This window comes from Brienomyrus brachyistius, chromosome 22 (genome assembly GCF_023856365.1).
Source record: "Brienomyrus brachyistius isolate T26 chromosome 22, BBRACH_0.4, whole genome shotgun sequence".
Taxonomy (NCBI): Eukaryota; Metazoa; Chordata; class Actinopteri; order Osteoglossiformes; family Mormyridae; genus Brienomyrus; species Brienomyrus brachyistius.
This window is the reverse complement of record NC_064554.1, coordinates 14,265,559-14,283,203: the sequence shown is the minus strand read 5'-3', so window position 1 is coordinate 14,283,203 and position 17,645 is coordinate 14,265,559. Positions and strand designations below refer to the sequence as shown.

General features: G+C 43.4%; 3 protein-coding genes across 3 annotated transcripts; all 3 read right to left on the bottom strand.

Moving 5' to 3' along the window:
- On the bottom strand, window positions 1–5,611 carry LOC125718197 (interferon-induced 35 kDa protein-like). The gene is made up of 10 exons (XM_048991857.1): window positions 5,419–5,611; window positions 4,916–4,950; window positions 4,505–4,585; window positions 4,179–4,337; window positions 3,395–3,511; window positions 2,614–2,758; window positions 2,146–2,252; window positions 1,338–1,521; window positions 1,064–1,173; window positions 1–720 (listed from the first exon to the last, which is right to left on the bottom strand). Exons 1-10 carry the CDS (start codon window positions 5,525–5,527, stop codon window positions 523–525), a joined length of 1,245 nt encoding a protein of 414 aa, XP_048847814.1. The 5' UTR covers window positions 5,528–5,611; the 3' UTR covers window positions 1–522.
- A 1,020-nt stretch (window positions 5,612–6,631) lies between these two features.
- On the bottom strand, window positions 6,632–9,392 carry rpl27 (ribosomal protein L27). Its single transcript, XM_048991985.1, has 5 exons — window positions 9,317–9,392; window positions 8,561–8,643; window positions 8,273–8,442; window positions 7,658–7,768; window positions 6,632–6,718 (listed from the first exon to the last, which is right to left on the bottom strand). Exons 2-5 carry the CDS (start codon window positions 8,639–8,641, stop codon window positions 6,670–6,672), a joined length of 411 nt encoding a protein of 136 aa, XP_048847942.1. The 5' UTR covers window positions 8,642–8,643; window positions 9,317–9,392; the 3' UTR covers window positions 6,632–6,669.
- Window positions 9,393–10,106: 714 nt separating this feature from the next.
- On the bottom strand, window positions 10,107–17,116 carry rundc1 (RUN domain containing 1). Its single transcript, XM_048990919.1, has 5 exons — window positions 16,371–17,116; window positions 14,143–14,301; window positions 13,580–13,778; window positions 13,220–13,315; window positions 10,107–13,053 (listed from the first exon to the last, which is right to left on the bottom strand). The coding sequence occupies exons 1-5, from the start codon at window positions 16,761–16,763 to the stop codon at window positions 12,191–12,193; spliced, it is 1,710 nt and encodes a 569-aa protein (XP_048846876.1). The 5' UTR covers window positions 16,764–17,116; the 3' UTR covers window positions 10,107–12,190.
- Between the last annotated feature and the right edge of the window lie 529 nt (window positions 17,117–17,645).

The following is a 17,645-nucleotide window of genomic DNA, read 5'->3' as shown; positions in this document are numbered from 1 at the left end:
TTATGTGGAAATTCCAAAAACAAACATTTTAATATTTATTATTATTCTTGACAAAAACATTCATTACTGGCTACCATTCTCAACTTCCACATGAACCACGAAGCCCAGTTACGTCAGGCCCAGTGACACAGGATGCTTTTGTAAAGATGCACAGACAGAACTGGGCTTTTTTAAATAATTTTTTTTAATTATACGGAAGAAACCAAAACATGAGTGAATAACGAAAGACTTCAGGATTTGGCTCGGACAGCAGGCACTAAATATGCATATATCTTAATATAGTAGCAGGACAGTATCTTACACCCCATTACAAAGTGACACGTTAAGGACAGCTACTAAATCAAAACTAAGAGAAAGTGGGAACATATTGTGCATCATCCTTGTTGGGATTGAAGAGTATCAAGCGATAAGCAGGAGACCCTAACAAATGACGACTTATAATATCCATCCATGCATTTTCTGCACCCCACTTCTTCTAGGGTAAAATGCTTGTTACCCAACTGGGTCATTTCTACTGGTAGATCATGGACTTGGACAGTCCTCCAGGAAGACGGCCAGCTTGCGCTGGCCAAGGGGATTGTAGGTGATGGCATCGATCTCACCACCTCCGTTGACGGCCTTTTGGAAGTGGATCTCCAAGTGGTCCTGCAGGTCTTCCTGCTCCATGACGGTGGGGATGCCAGTCAGCAGCACAGTGCGTGCCGATTTGGACATGCGCGTCTGGCAGCGTTCGGCGCAGGTATGGGAAGAGGGACATAAAGGTAGGAGGTCAGACAAAGGCAGATACGGGGCTCAAGATGCAGCCAGAACATTATTGATGCACCAGGGGTGACATTTCTGTTGTCCAACAGCAGTAGATAAATAATTCTCAGCACAATAACATCCATCCATCCATCTTCTGAAATTTGTCTTATGCGGGGTCATGGGAGTTCGAAGCCCAATCTGGAAGCCATCACAATACGCCCAAGTGGTAAAATTTTACATATTTACTTATAAGTACAATGGCAAAAACGAATTTACTCCATGCTGGTCATGCAGGCAGATAATGAGTGAACCTTCTGACCTTTAAGGCTGTGATCTCCCCGTTCATAAAAGGGTTTACATTCACCCTTTGCTTCCTCCCAGTTCCAAAATCCACGTTGTGGAAAAGACCGTCAGTCAGTGCCTTAGCAACTGAAAAAAGATCAATCCGAATGAACCGTGGGGCTCACAGAACAGTACTGGCTGAAAATGTAAAGGATGGACTTGAAATAAAATAAAATTTTTAAAAAGTTCAGGAAATGTTCACAGTAATCTGTGCTGTGAGAGACGGCTCCGATAACGGAGCTAACACCAACCAGTATCCTGCACGAACGTGATGACGACATTGCCGGAGTCTTGCAGGAACTCGACAGCCTCCACTTCTCCACCTCCGTTGCGACTCTTGGAGAAGTGAATTTCCAGCTTGTCCAGCGTGCGGCTCATGCCAGTCGTCGGCAGGTTGGACACCAGAATGCGCTTCGGGCAAATGTGGGTGCTCACCTAACCGTACAATGCACCCACAAACCCACTTGTAAGGACCATACGCCCCAACAAATTCATAGGCAAGTTTTAAACATACTTTGTGCACTTTTTATAATTCTACTTGCACCTATATAGCATTGACTGATGCATATAACATGCAGCGCTGAAAGAAAGTCTTGAGATGCTTGCTTAAAAGCAAATTTATTGATTTTCTAACAAAAATTATTACTTTATGCTTTTGTTTACAAAACCAATAAATTAAAAGTCAGAACTACAGTTCTGAAAGAGCTCTTCTGAGTTAAAAAGTTCATTGCCAAGCAATCTCATTGGGTGCTTTTTAATGTATAACACCTTCACAATAACATAACATGCCAAACATTTGCGTTTAGTGTCCCTTTGAGAGTCAGCGATTACATTACGAATTAATACTGCAATCGATACGAATTAAAATCGGCCAAAAAACATCATGACACTTCATAACGAGAAAAATGTTTTTGTGGAAGATATGTGCAGATATGTTAAACAATGCCTGCAGATGAACTTTTGCTGTAAAAACCAATAAATCTGCAAGCATCCCAAGGCTTTCTGTGAGCGCCGCACATGGGCTCAGGATCAAGAAAGGAAAACACAGCACTACTGTACCTCTATGTGACTGGGCTGCAGGACCCAGACAGGATCAGCCTGTAACTTGATGAAACACTCCCCTAAACTGACCTCGTGGTGCTTTAACTTCATGATCTTCTCCGCCACTGTCAACACACAGCACAACGCTCCCATCATTCCGTGCAGACGACACCTTACATTTCCACTCTGCCCTGTTTCACACCCAGTGTACCCATACACCCACACAGAAATAAAGACACACACAGCCATTTCCTTCCATACTCAGGCCAAACGTCATTCATCCAATCAGCGTTTCTTGCAGGCCCAAATATAGAGGTAAAAGTATTACTTGGTATTATTTTAGCTACAGCTATAAACATGGTAAACGCGCATTTTAAATTCTAAGGCATATTAGATCTTGTCAGATCCATCATTAAAGGAACGTCGCTTCTGTGATCGACTTAGATCTGGTAAAACAGGCATTTTCAAAGTATTTTCCAATCTGACCTTCCACTTCTTCGAAGGTTAACAGCGCCGTGCCACCAGCCATTGGGTATAAAATACGGGGCTTGCTGTCAAAATTACAGGAGACCTCCTCGCCACAGGCGGCTCCAGTGAAAATGACATTCTTCTCAGGTGCGGCAGTAGGCAACTATAAGAAATTAAACAAGGTCAAGGATGAATCCAACATTGCCCGATCCGCTCTAAAAGTGAGCGCACCTTGCCAAGCAAACTTACCTGCAACCTTTTTTTTTTACTAACACTATTACAGGTCACATGACCAGTATGACATTACTAACCAGTCTTATTTACAGTATAATGCGTACAGCAGTGTTTCCCGATCCGGTCCTCAAGGGCCCACAGACGGTCTGCGTTTTGCTCCCTCCCTGCTACCTACTAGAGTTGGAACATAAATGTGGACTGTCTGGCAGGAAGCTCAGAGGGAGCAAAAATGTGGACTGTCTGGCAGGAAGCTCAGAGGGAGCAAAAATGTGGACTGTCTGGCAGGAAGCTCAGAGGGAGCAAAAATGTGGACTGTCTGGCAGGAAGCTCAGAGGGAGCAAAAACGTGGACCGACTGTGGGTCCCCAAGGACCGGATTGGGGAAAAGTAATGAATGCTCCTTCATCAAAAGATGATTGATTGGATGTTTTTCATGTTGTGTCTTGGAATGCAGCAGGGATGTCAGACTATCGGGCTACTTCAGACATTCTCCCCTTTAACAGATATAGTAATGCATGGCTATCCATTCATATGTGTAGTGCAGCTGAGTATCAGTATAGACGGACTTGTGTCTCTTGTCGAGCGATGCCAATCATCTCTTCCAAACGATGCAGTGCCTCCTTGGCCTTCAGTTCTTCTTCTTCCAGCCTGGACTCCTCTTGCTGCAGGAGGAGCAGTTTGCCCTGAAAAGCACAGAAACGTCACACATACCATCAAGCTCAGTGGCACCCATCTAGGCCCTGCCAGCTCGCTCTAAAATGCAACTAGTTACCCATCTCAGTTCTTCAGGCTTGCAGCTGCATCTAAGACCCTGTTTACACATGCTTTTAAAACACGTGTTGGGCGATCAGATCACAAATGGACAACGTTAAGCATGCGTGTAAATGACCACCAAGATGCATTGTGATCCAATGACTCAAACCACTTGCTAAAGTGGTCTGGGATGCATTTGGCCACGTATCTTTTTGACTGTAAACGCTAAAGCGTCCTGATGCATCCCTGAGAAGGACGTCAAAATAACTGCGTCGCGGGGCAGTAAGGAAATCTGAACAGAAGTGGACACCACGGAGATGCATGAAAGACACAGGTGTAAACTACGATGCGTCTCAGCAGTCTTATCGTGATTTGTTCCCAAGATGCAGTTCAAAACCAAGTATAAACGGTCTAAATTTACAAAAATGAATACATTTTCTCAAAGAATTAACAAGAAATTTCGTGGCTGAGAACTCAATAGTGGAACCTCCCCGGTACTGAAATTGGGGACTTTATCAGAATATATTACTTTCCCTTCCTGCAAGTTCTGCTACCCATATAGAACAAGCTCAAATAGATTTACGGGAATTCCCGCACCTCGAGAACGTTCTGATGCTTGGCTCGCTCCAGCTCCTCCTCAAGCTGCATCTCCCCATGTCTGATGGCGCGCTGGCGAAACTCCTCAGCGAAGTGATTCGCAACATCTATGGCCTTAGATATCTCCTCCTGGTCAGCAATCACCTGCCTATGTTTTTCCTGAAAAGTAGTATTGGGGGGAAAAAAAGCACAAATCAATTTGTAGATCATATATAGTCATTTACCAAATTCTTTGATCAAGATACTTTGTTGTAAATTTGGACCGGATACTGTGGAAAGCAGACTCAGTATTGCACACAAGTATTTTCATCTCTAAGTACACACACCTTGTAATTTTCTATCTCCTGTCCGATTTCCTCCAGAGAAGATGGAGATTCCTGGCCATTATCAGATACTAGAGAAAAGTCCTGAAAGACAGTAAGTTAGAGTTTAGGTAAACCTTGTTGATTTCACTAAACTGCCATTTATCTAGTGCAGTGGTTCTCAAACCCGGTCCTCGGGCCCCACTGCCCTGCTTGTTTCCTGCCCCACACACACACACACGAGTCCCAGCTGTCGTTCAGCTTCTGATTGACTGAACACACCTGATCCAGATAATCAGAAGTGTGTAGGGCAGGGATGGCTGGAAAACAAGCAGGGCAGTGGGGCCTGAGGACCGAGTTTGAGAACCACTGATCTAGTCCATCTGACAGCTTTAATATGACCAAAGGCATAAACTTCAAAACAGGAACCTTTACCTCATCAGATGACATGCTGATGTCAGAATGTTTCTCTGCAGAGAGAGTTAATTTGATTTTGAATAAAGACATATGGTTGCCAAACAAGCCAAATGATATAACCAGAAAGTGCAAAGCAAATATGGACCCCTAAAGCTTTTCATAATGATGCATAGCGTCATTGACCATAACCCCAATCAAAGGCACATATCATGTATACACATATAATCGTCTCGTTATAAAATATAGGTAGGTTACGCCTTTCCATTTCTTTGATTTTAAGCTCTAATGAACGCGTTTCTGTGAACTTCAGTACACTTTCAAAACTTTCGCGAGTATTCAGCAGTGTAGCTTCGCTACCACGCACTACCTGCTCTACTGGTAAAGGCTTTACCAGGTAAAGCAGAAGTCGATTTATGCCTGTTAACATGTCTATAAAACACCCAAGATTCAGTACGTCAACCGAATTTGCGCTTAAATCAAAAACAAGTACGTAAAAATACAAGACCCAGGCCGTTTCTTACCGATGTCGCTAACGCGAACTAGGCTTTCGTTTTCTGAGCGTTTCGGTTTCGTTTTCGACAGACATCCCACCTGAGGGATACTGATCTCAGGGAGGCGAATTAGGGGCATCCGGGGGGCAGTGCTCGCCTGGTATTACGGTAATAGCGCATATGTATTGCTGACCGGGGCGGGGGAGGGTAGAAGGATACAATTTGTTGACCAGGACTAAAGTGCGGCGGTGAAATTTGGTGTGAGTCCGCAGCGGCCGATACATCCGCTGAATCGTAGAACGACAGATTGCCGGGACACTGGCCATCATTTGCGGGTGTCAGGGAGCTGCTGTCAATTTGCGGGAGAGATGTCTGATTAAATGTTTTTTTTTTTATATTATTATTAATAATTATTTATTTATTAGTCTGAAAGCGTGAGCGTCACGCAGATGCCTGAGTTGGCAACCCTCTCGAGGCATTTACATACAAGTATTATAAACTCAGAACATTTTACATGCCCTTATCTTTCGATAAAAAAAAAAAAAATCGAAACATTTAAAAATAGTTCTCCTAACCAAGTGGTTAAAAGCTTTTGTATCCATCGGCGCATTATTAATTCACTAGAGATGGGGAGAGCGGAACATCGCCATTTCAGTGTAATGCTCATTTGGTCTGAAATACCGTACATTAAAGCCAAGTTTTAAGATGTTCAGGCAGTCTTTAAAGCTGGTCACTTGTTCAATTTCTTACTCATTTTGCAACCTCCCATACTTCTCTACCTATCAGTTCCAATATGGCATTGAATGATGAGCCAGTACTTACCTTAACCTCAGCGAACAGTCCAGTTAAATACATGGCTAAATACTTCTGTATTTCTTTTACAAACTACAAGTCTCAAAATTATCATTTATAGACTTAGAGGAAAACCAGGTACAAGGAGGTCCAATGACTACACAGCCTTTGGACAGGATGGAGGACGCTTCTGTATGCAATTACAAAGCTAACTGCAGTATGAGATCAAGACAGTCAAAGCAGGGGTAATGTTTATCCATAAAAACCGAATTAGTGTGATTACTTGCACTTCATTTGATTTCAATGTAGAATACAAATAAAAATATGGGCAAGATGATAAGGTTATTCTAAATCAGTGCAATTTCTTTTTTAAATTTAATTTTGTTGATTTTTGAGGCTGAATGATCCCAACATACAGCTGAAATACAGAGAAAGGGAAAAAAGACCCGTGTTTTATTTTACAATTTTATTATTGATGCAGATGCCAAATCAGAATCTGAGCTTCTGGAAGAACCACTTATTCTTGCCCGTCTTGTACCTGTGGGGAGAGAGAATGCGTTAAAAATGGGTAACAACTGTCAGATGCTACATTCAGCTCAGCACAGGGACATGGGTAGGACCCAGAATAAGTTCCACAAAATGCCAGCCCTCCCCCCAATCGAAATGTGCATTTCAGCCTGTTTTTAACAAACTTGTAATTCGGTCGTTATTTTCCCAGCCCCAGTCTAAAGGATCTTTCCCATCATAGGAACTTTTTCCCCGGAACCAGAAACTTCTGTCACTTGTTATCACTGCTGAAACTTGATCCGATTGTAGTTCCTCTGAGGCAGTTCTGGAACCTTTTCCAGTCCCTACCCCTGACTAAGTACTTTTCGATCAACCACCAACTACTGCAGTGGAACTTTTGGCTAGAAACTTGCTGACTGACCACAAGCCCTGGCAGGAACTAAGAAGTGATGCAGAAGTCTGGGAAGACGACAAGCAGTGGAGCAAAAATTGAGCAAAATGAAATTTTTGTATCTTAATTAAATGCATCAATAAATACCTTTTTGCTTGCCTCAATATTTCTGCATCGGCAAATTCGACTGAAAACTGATCTAATTTATGCTCCGCCGCAAAATGACGTTATTTTTTCTTCTGAGGAATAAAATCTACTGGCCAGATTTAATAATGAATCAAACATGTCACCGGTCATATAAAAAAGGCTCTGTCCCATTTTTCGAACTAAGTGATCACTAACAAACAACTTGTTCATCTTCCACTGTTTTGGGGTGTAATTGTGTATAAAATTAGGTGTGACGTTCACCCTATGAGCTTTTTACATCTCCCATGGTTATATACCATGTAGGTCATAGTTCCAGTTATGTGGTGAGAAAGATAAGACAGTTGCCAGGAGTTAGGAACCAGTAACTGGATTCTCAAAACTTCAGTGGGTGGGAAAGCACCTAATACTAGCACCCCCACCAATTCTTCTCACCTCTCCTCAAATTTGACCTTGGCCTCCCGCCTGGCTTTGCGTTTTAGGGCAGGGTCCCTGAAGACATCCTTATTGACAACAGTTTTGTCGAAGGGGATATCGACAGAGTACCTACGTTTCAGAATGAAGAGCGATAGCTTGTTAAAAACAGTTTATAGCATGAGAACATTTGAGGAATCACTGAAGAATGACATTCCATTAACATTATAATCGATCTATTCACTAGCACAGAATAAACTAAATTCCCGGTCATCATTTATTTTTCAAAACAAATGTTAAACATTTACCACAACACTGAATAAAAAGCTGAAATAAGACATGCATTACATTTGCTGACTGCGAGCATTTTTCATTACATTTAAAATAATAGTGTCACACGTAAATCAACACTGACCATTCACCTCTAACAGAAAATAGTCTTGCCTTTAAGTAGAAAAACAAAAACCACGACACATTTTACTCAATATGAGAAAATGTAACTATCCTTGAGGAAGTAATGTGTCCACTGCCTGCACATCACAGTAATGTGGAAACAAAAACAGGCAACCCAAAGACACACAGGCTAAAGCACTGGCTTATAATCACCACCCCATAGTCTCCATTCCATGCACCGACCTGGTGGGCATCAGATGGTTGTAGTTGAACACCTTCACGAAAGCCTTCATCTTCGACCTCTTGGCAACCTTCTTCTTGCTCATCTTCGTGGTCACTTTGCGGGGATAACGGTCAATGCCGGACACCAAGGCATGGCTGTATGGGCGGTCCGCAGTGCCATCATCGATATTCTGCCAGAGAAGGCGAGGGCAATGAAATTCCCATTATCAACAAGAGTGATTCCTGACAAAATAGCACAGGATAGACCTTCAGTGGGAGACGGCACGGGGAGGCATTTCCTGCATTTACCTTCACGATGACCGCCTTGCGACCAGCGTAGCGTCCAGCCAGCACCATCACCACCTTCCCGGGTTTCATGAACTTGCCCATTTCTGTGCAAACAGATTACTGGTCAAATTCACCTGGCAGCAACTTAGTGATAAGGATGTCGACTATACGCATGGACAGAAAGCAGAGGCTATGAAAGGAAAGACTGCAACACCGCAAATACACATAATTTTCCAGAATAACTCGACAATGCTAAAAATTACAGGAAGTAGTGTAACTAAAACTGGCGGAGCCCTGAGATTAATATATTAAGTTTCTCTATAGTATAGCTAATATAACATGCGTTCAAATACCCAACTTCACTATCTACTGTCTCGTTTCTTATTGTTCTGTTGAACGATTATTTTGAAAAAGATCCGCAGCAAAATTAGAGCAACCCAGAAGTACATCGGTACTTTGGCTACTCAAACAAGGGAAACCAGTATTTTGTTACCAATATCATACGTGCAACCAAGTTATACAAGGCAAACAACAAGTCAAAAACAGTTTAAATGAATCATATGATACGACCATTTGGTTAAATTCTGCAGTGTATATGCGAAGGAACATGAGCTGATAATATGGGGATTTTCTTTATCAGTTCAGCAAAATTAATAACAATGGACATCAGCAAACGTTGCTGGATGTACACGCAACGATAAGAGACCAGAATAAGATCGCTATTTATAGGCATTCTTAATGATGGTGAACGATTACTTTGCGGGGTAGAATACTCACTAGTAGTGCTCAATGGCTGCCGCTAACAGGAAAGGAAGTAGAAACATTTCGCATGACCTTTCACCCCTATGTAGAGACGCAACTTCCGGTTAACAGAATTACCCAGACACTACTTCCTTTTGAAAAAACTTTATTTTAATGTCAGTATAGCTGGTCACACACAAGCAATTTCCAGGGTATTATTTCTATACCATTTTAGCTTACCTCAACAAAGTAAACAGCTAGATTTTTCCATTCTTAAATATCTTACTTTATTGATAACCCGATGTACACTTAATGTAGCGTTTCTTAGAGTAATGGCTTAAGATGAAGGTAACGCCCCTTGTTGCACAAATGATCTCAATCAATTAAAATGCAGTAGCAGTAACGGTAGCAACATCCCAGTGGTCGTCGTTATGTGTTGTGAGTCATATGAGGACAGTTATGGCAGACTAGCCCTGAAGAGATCCAGTGATATGTTTTGCTAAGGTTGGTCAGCTGGCTGGAGTGAGATTTCCAATTCGAGACTTGTCTACATATACATTTATATGTAAGAGTTTTATTACCTAGTAAATGGTTTGTAGGGTATGCAAAACTGCCCCAACGCCTTTGATGTAGCTAATTTTATAATTATAATGGAATAATGTAGATTTGCTGTAAAATATTTGCGTGGGAGTTTGAATGCATGTTGCGCCAGATGCGTGAGAGTTGGCAACACTGTAAATGCAACAGTAAAACAATATACACTGTAAGGTATTAAAAAAAGGTTTGCATTTAACCTTTTGCTATGCACAATTTATCATGTAAGGCATACCCATACAGTACTTTATTTTAGTTTACAGTGTATTTCAGTAGTAGTTACTTTTACACAGGCTAAAAGAGTAACTAGATCATTCACAGGTTTATATTTTATACTGAGGAAAAAAACGTTCACAGAGCAGGAGAGATTTTACAGATTTGGTCATATTTCACTGGTCTGATTACAAAGCTTGACGTGAAATAACTTCTATCAAAGGGAACGATGCACATATTCTTGGGTAAACAAGTTACAACATATATGCTGTAAATACCCAAAGCACAGTGTCATAAAACCAAGGACCGTATGCTTCAACACTAGAGATGAAACCTCTATGTAGTACAAAGAGATAAGTAATTGCATTTACTAAAGAAAAAAGGGTACCTAATCAAATAGCAATTTTCAGCGAGTCTGACAAAATCAGCTGAGGCAAGCCTTGCATTTCCTTGAATTACTTTTGATGCAACTACTGATCTACATTAAAATAACCCGGAGGGCTACTTAAACATTTTCACCACTTAAACCAACAAGAGGTCTTTGTGTTTCTACAGTTGAAAAAGAAAAAAAAATCCTCACTGCAGTTCTCAAGGACAAGAACTAGCTTTAGATCATGCTTTTCAAAGTGGAGTGATGAATGACCAGCTTTGGAAATGTATGCATTTAAATCTTAGTTTTTTCGTTATACAGCATATACCATTGGTACATTCAGATTCACTTACCGATATGTAAATAATGATTCACAAGTCCCAGAAAGACTTCCTTTTAAACTTCAATACGAAAAGAACCAGCGGCAACTCCAAATTAACTTAAATATTGAAATTATATGATTATAGCAACATTCACTTCTTGACCATTCCACAGGATCAGTACAGCCCTGGTTTCCCTGGATTTGAACTTACATCTGCTCAAAGACACACACTGATTATTTAATAAAAGTATATATGCCATAGACCTCGTAAAACAGAAGCTATAAACTCAACACATAACAGCCGACATGCTGAAACTGCTCATTTTCCAGATAGCTTTTATACATTCAGAATGCAGGTATGTACACATTTTTTTTTCCTCATCTCCTGAGATTATGCCTACAGATGGCGATCTTGTGGGGTTCTTAAAGCAGTCCCATCATTATATATGTACTCCGTGAAATAAACTCCCGTTAAACATCAATAAATTAAAGACACGCACATTAGACTAGATCAGGGTTCCCCAATTCTGGCCCTAGAGGGCGAGTCTGCAACACAGTTTGCAGATTTCTATGCTCAAACACGCCTTATTCAGCTCACCAGCTAATTGCCAGCTTTAGTAGGAGTGCCTGAGCAGGGAAATCTGCAAACTGTGTTGCAGACCGGCCCTCCTAGGCTGGGACTGGGGAACCCTGGGAACTTAGGGTTCTAGATGTACAACAGATTTAGAGGAAATGATATACAGATAGTGGTCTATTCTCTGCAAAGTCTCACAATGGGTGGTCAGCGATGTAATGACATATTTTCACTGCTAAATGTCAGATTTCTTTTCAATTTTTGCTCAGCTCAGAGCCACCTTATCTATCTCATCCCAATGGGGACAAAGTGTGGCACATATCGATTCATATGTAAATAAAATTAAATGCAGTATGCTTTTCAGTGCAACTATGCAAGTGTGTCACACATTGGCACTGCATTTTCAAATCGTGGGGAATGTTACACGTTTGGCGAGAGTCAGGTATGGGACAATTGGCTTTTCGGCCATAACGTTACCCATGTACCAGTTACCTTGCATGGGACTCACTGAACTTTGGTTGGCAGCATGCAGCGAAATTTATGCTAAACGATGCCCTTCAAGGAAACGACTACTGGCATTAAAAAGACACGGGTTCTTTTGGAATGTTGCAAGGAGGCTACATGGAGCCCAGGGATTTTAGAGCTCATTCAGAGCCCTTTGAAATGAGTCTAAAATAAGACACTACACTAGGCCCCTCTACTCCTCCTACAGTGGGAGAAATCCATAATGAGACACCATCGGAAAACGTGGTTCATTCACCTTCATGCAGCAGGGAAGCGAGTTCATAAAGATTAACATTCCAGTGATGCACTTGCCCTGATTAGAGAAATCAGAGTTTAAAAAGCATCTTTAATGTTTTTGAGCTGTCGGACAGCCAGGTCCACGGGAAGGCTAAATTTCAAGTGGCTGAGGCGGCCCAGGATGCGGAGGGCGCTTTCAAAGCCCGTCTGGATCATGTAGCTCCATGGCTGGTAGTGCGAATTGACCAACGTGCTGGACTTGCAAAGGAGGTTGACCCAGGAGACCAGCCGCTGCTCGTTGAGCGCCAAGCACACCAGAGCCTTGAACTCGGAATCGGCGCTCCTCTTGTAGGGGTTGTGCTCTTGCAGCACGCAGTGCACAGCCCACAGCAGCGACTGCTTGGGCGTGATGGTCACCGGGCCAGCTCCGACGGGCAAGCTGAACGACTGCGAGAGCTGCCGGGCCGGAGACTCAACGAAAGCTTGGCCGTTTTTGGAATGGTAGTACTTGACAAAGAGCTCCCAGGGGTGCAAATCCTGAGGAGCAGGGCTGAAAGGCAACAAGCAAGCAATGGGGGCCAGCACCAGGCTCATGCCTTGGGACGGGGAGTAGAGGCCGTGGGCTAGTAGGTCACGTAGTGCCAAAGCCAGCTCCTTGCGGACTGTGACTGTCAGTTGGTCGCGGGCCCCGCAGGGGGCGCCACTGTTGAAACTGACCACATGTTCTTCGGGGGTCGGCTTGCCGAGAGCTTGCTGCCGCACCCGGTCCACGGCGGCCTCAAGACGCTGCAGCAGGGGCCCGTAGTCCTGGCCTCCGTCCCCCTGGGACCACACCTTCTGGGGCACGTGCCCGGCGGCACACCCGAACTGACTGACGGCGAAGATCTGCAGCACCGCCACAGCACGCTGGATCAGCTGCAGGCCCGTGTCCCGCATCTTCTGGGCCTGCTCGGTGTCCACTGGGAGGAGATGGGGAACCGCAGAGCAGTGAGGACACAAAGCTGAGAACGTCACTGAAATGCCACAGCGGCGGCTACCAGAGAGGCTCAATCGCACTTTTCAGTAAGCTGGCAGATATGCCGCTTCAACTAGGCTAGAACACAGGCAAGGTGGAGCCACACTGACCTCTTCTTCTTCCACCCATGCCTCGCACATTAGAACCAGATAAACCCGCTGGTCTGTTCTGATCGTCTTCAGATAGAAGGGGATTTCCAACCTCATCTGAGCAGGAAGATAAGGAAACTAAAGAAGAACGCTCAGCACACAGAAGGACAGGATATTTATTTCTGACTGAAGAGACCTAATGTATCTTTAGCTGTAATTACACAAGATAAAAACTTCATGCACCACTGGTGAAGAAGTAACTGACTATGCTGCATGTGGTTTGGCTGATTCTAGATTAAATCCTCCCAGAAAAGAAGGACTGGTAACCAGTAACTTGTCATGTGACATGACAAATATCACATAGATGTAGGCAGATGGCACCTTGTATGAAATTGATGAACATCTCCAGGTCGCGGATCTGGGTCTTCAGCTGGTCCACCAGCTGCTCTTTCACACGGACGGGGTTTACAATCTGGGAAATAGCGGCATCCACCCTCTGCCGCAGCTCCTCAGGGCTCAGATCCCCGATGTCCTCATTCAGGTTTACGTCAAGCTTCTTGATCAGCTCGTCGATTATCACCTGCAAAGTCAACAGAACGATTTGTAATGGACTGATTTTTTTTTTAGTCTTTCTGTGTGCAAATAAACCCCTATGTTAGTGTACAGTTACGGAACAAAGGTATACTGTCAGGAAAAAGGTACCAATTTGTGCCTTTGAAGGTACAATTACTTATCACTGTGGTTGTACCCTCAAGAGTCTGCCAACTGTACCCTAGCTGTAGGTTGTTTTAAACTGCACCTATTAAGGTACAAAAATGGACTATGAGGAACATTTTTTTAACCATTGGGGTACATTAATGCTGTTTGTACTTTGGGGTACAAATCTGCAGCATTCTTATACCCTTTTTCTGACAGCGTCAGGTGCTCAGGATGTGGGCGCCTACCTTCTGCCTCTCCATGACCACCGACTGGGGCAGGGAGTCGTAGCTGCCCTCCTGGTAGGCAAACCTCTCCAGGTCGTCCAGCTGAGTCTTCAGCTGGATGATGAGCTCCTTCTGCTTCTTCCTCTGGGCCTCCAGACGCTCCCTCTTCTCCCTCTCACTCTGAGTAAGTCGTGAACACAGAGTGAAGTGAGCATGCAGTTAGGCTCAGGGCTGCAGCCCCCTACAGGCGAATCAGGGCTGCAGCCCCCTACAGGCGAATCAGGGCTGCAGCCCCCTACAGGCGACTCAGGGCTGCAGCCCCCTACAGGCGACTCAGGGCTGCAGCCCCCTACAGGCGACTCAGGGCTGCAGCCCCCTACAGGCGACTCAGGGCTGCACGGAAAAAAAACGCCAAAAAGAAGACCAGGAAAAATTAAAACACACAGGTATTTTATTATTGCAGCTAGTTAGTTTGATTCTTTTAAATTAAAAGAACCTAATGGTAATGCTTCACTTAAAGCACTCATGTAAATGCATATATACCTTTGTAAAACATTAAAATGCATTTATAAAGTATTATAGACACAACTGTAACTATTTATTCAAAGGCACAACATATGTTCACGTGTATTATGCATTATATCTTTTATAATGCACTATAAATACCTTCATAATGCATTATAATGGTTTATACTGACCATTATAATGCATTATGAAGGTATCAGAGCCAGAGAGGTAAGTGCTACTGAAATGTTGTTAATACAAGTGAGCTGACAAAATTTGTTTTCTGCTGATCTGTATTGTGAAGTTCTTTTTTCAGCCTGCAGTGCATAAATATAGAAGTCGATGTATATGGGAAAATGCATAGAGCGTAAAAACAAAACTCTTTTTGGGCACTATCAAAGAACGCCTCCTTTTCAACACTTATAGCCATCACTTTTCTTCATTGGTAGCTCCAGGTCAGGATAATTACTCCGTTCTTAATTTACATCAGATTTTAATTTCGAATGCACCTGAGAAATCTCAAAATGTGTAGAGGACCATCTGATTTTTGATGAGAACCATATCATTTTCAAAAAATGTTACATTTAAAATCCAGTGCATACTTATTTAAAATCCAGTGCATACTACATTGCTAAGCCGAATTTTGCGCGCTTCATCACTTTGACGTTTGTATTCGTATGTTTTATTTATGCAACAGATTTTGCTCCTTTTGTTTTATTTGTTGTACTTCATAACCTTTTGTTTGTATTTTGTTGGTGTTTTGAACACACAATGACGCGGAGAAGAATCTTGTGTTGTATAGGGGGAATTTATGCGGGTTTATTTATTTATGTTGTTGTGTTTATAGGCAGGATGGGGGAGAATCTTGCCCAGGGCCGGCCCTGGTTAGGTTAACTGGCATCTCTACATTGCTTGTGGCGTATGAGCATATGTCCCCTGTGATGGACTGGCATCCCATCCAGGGTGTGCCCCTAGCCATATACTCTGGGCTGCTGGAGTAGGATCCAGGGCCCTGTGACGATGACCAGGATGAGAAGTTAGAAAATGAATGACTGAAAGCATCTGGGACCTGTATCACGAAGCAGGACTTCTTGCTTAGCCTGGTAACTTGTCGGATTTGAGGCACCCCCGGTTAAATAGACTTTATTTTTGTTCACTTACGTTTAGCGTTAAATCCGACTCGTCATCTGCCTCATGATACCAGCCCCCGGTAATGTAATAAATACATAAGGGAACTTCCTGCTGTTTAAAGCGAGCACAAAGCTACTGCGAACTTCCTAACACTGCCAGGATAAAACAAACAAAGTGAATCTTCAAGCACAATCATACTCACCAGGCCCTCCTTACAATGTTTGTGCATGAGGAAGAAACAAGATTTAGTTACGGGAAAATTCCCAACATATTTAACAGAGATGGAGGTAAAGAAGGAAAGAGGACAAAGCACTTTACCACAGGCAAAAATAAGACACGCCCACTAATCCTTATCTAAATAACTGTTGTGCAATATTTGATGTCAGTATAATTTGACTGGGCTATAATTCATAACCGTGCATTACATTTATTGGCTCCCTCATAAGGAGTTCATGTTTTATCCAGTGCAATAAGTTTTCAGAGTTTGCTCGTGTCATTTGGTAATGTGAGGAACACATTTACTCCTGAGTACCTTGCAGTGCAGTAACAGCGTCATGATTGGTGACGGACAGGTAATTTTATGGATCAGTGAAGTGCACGGTGCTGCGGCTCACCGAGTTCTCCAGCAGCTGGGCGTCCCGCGCCCTGCAGCCCAGGACGTGGGGGCAGCCCTTGAAGGCGAACTCCTCCAGCTCCAGCAGCATCCTCTCCTTCTCGTCGCTCTGCGCGTGCACGATCTGCTTCAGCCTGAACTGCACCTGGGCGAAATGCGACGTGAGCGCCAGCAGCGACGAGTTCAGCTGCTCCTGCTCTTCCTCCAGCTTCCGCAGCTTCGTCGCCATCTCAGCGACGCCCGTGGACGCAGAGCCTTTTCGACCCGGCTCCGGCTCCCGTTTGCCCGGGTCCTCGTCTTCGGGGCTGGCTACGGCTCCCACCGGCGCCCATCGCTCGCCGGCACCTGCCAGTGCCGCTTCGCTGTCTGAGGCCGAAAGCTCTTCCGTCGACATGCTGCGTCAAATGAAGCCGGCAGTATAAACAAGCGATATAAGTGCTCCTGTTTAAGCGGCACTCTTGGTAAATTTAGATAAGCCTACTTGGACAATTATTTTAAATATAAATATATATACTGCCGCTATAGAGGAGCGCTACGCCATCTTGGAGGAAGTGTGACGATGAATAAAGGCTGTCAGTGACGTCATGCTTAAACAAACACCGCGTGCCCCCTGCCCAGGCCCATATGACGCCCACCGTGCTGTTTGCGCTAATTTTTTTAAAAATTATTTATTTTAAGGCGAAAGCCCAAAACAAAGGCTGCTAGGCTGTTCTTAAATCCAAATCTTTTTCAGTACACTCCCGAGCCTGCTTTGGCACACAGCACAAACATACAGCTACAATTCAGTGGCACCATATCCTGGGTTGTTCCCTACCCGTCACCCATAAGACCCCCGCGACCCTCAACAGGATAAGCAGTTACTGAAGATGGATGGATGGATGGATGGGTGTCACTGAGACATGTTCACCACCGGACATGTCATAGAACATGTCTGACTAGAGCAGATTTTTACCAAAGAAAGAAAACGTGTCTTTAGCAATCTGAGGATCAAAAAGAGACTCTCCTTTACTTTTTTATAAACTTAAAGTATGTCAGATTCTCGTAAACTACCAATTTGTTATATTGACAAGTATTAATAAATGAGCACAACACAGATACACCTAGATTAATATTCAATATGTCGGCATTGGATGGGTGGATGGATGGATGTTGGCATTATTTAAGTGTTCAGAGTTTTAAAGGATGACTTATATTTTGCATTGAGATTTTACCTGGTACAACAAAACCTAAGGTCATCAACATGGATGAATGTTACTCATACTACTTTTACATTCAG

Bases quoted from the DNA above. Each gene is read 5' to 3' on its own strand.
- LOC125718197 (XM_048991857.1), bottom strand. From the start codon at position 5,527: ATGCCCCTAATTCGCCTCCCTGAGATCAGTATCCCTCAGGTGGGATGT. The intron at 2,253-2,613 runs GTCAGATTGGAA...GTGTGTTGACAG, and splicing joins AACCTTCGAAGAAGTGGAAG to TGGCGGAGAAGATCATGAAG. The intron at 1,174-1,337 runs GTTGGTGTTAGC...ATCTTTTTTCAG, and splicing joins CACGTTCGTGCAGGATACTG to TTGCTAAGGCACTGACTGAC.
- rpl27 (XM_048991985.1), bottom strand. From the start codon at position 8,641: ATGGGCAAGTTCATGAAACCCGGGAAGGTGGTGATGGTGCTGGCTGGA. The intron at 7,769-8,272 runs GTCGGTGCATGG...TCTGAAACGTAG, and splicing joins AACCATCTGATGCCCACCAG to GTACTCTGTCGATATCCCCT. The intron at 6,719-7,657 runs GTGAGAAGAATT...CTCTCCCCACAG, and splicing joins AAGGTCAAATTTGAGGAGAG to GTACAAGACGGGCAAGAATA.
- rundc1 (XM_048990919.1), bottom strand. From the start codon at position 16,763: ATGTCGACGGAAGAGCTTTCGGCCTCAGACAGCGAAGCGGCACTGGCA. The intron at 14,302-16,370 runs GTGAGCCGCAGC...CGACTTACTCAG, and splicing joins CCCAGCTGCTGGAGAACTCG to AGTGAGAGGGAGAAGAGGGA. The intron at 13,054-13,219 runs GTCAGTGTGGCT...ATCTCCTCCCAG, and splicing joins CATGGGTGGAAGAAGAAGAG to TGGACACCGAGCAGGCCCAG.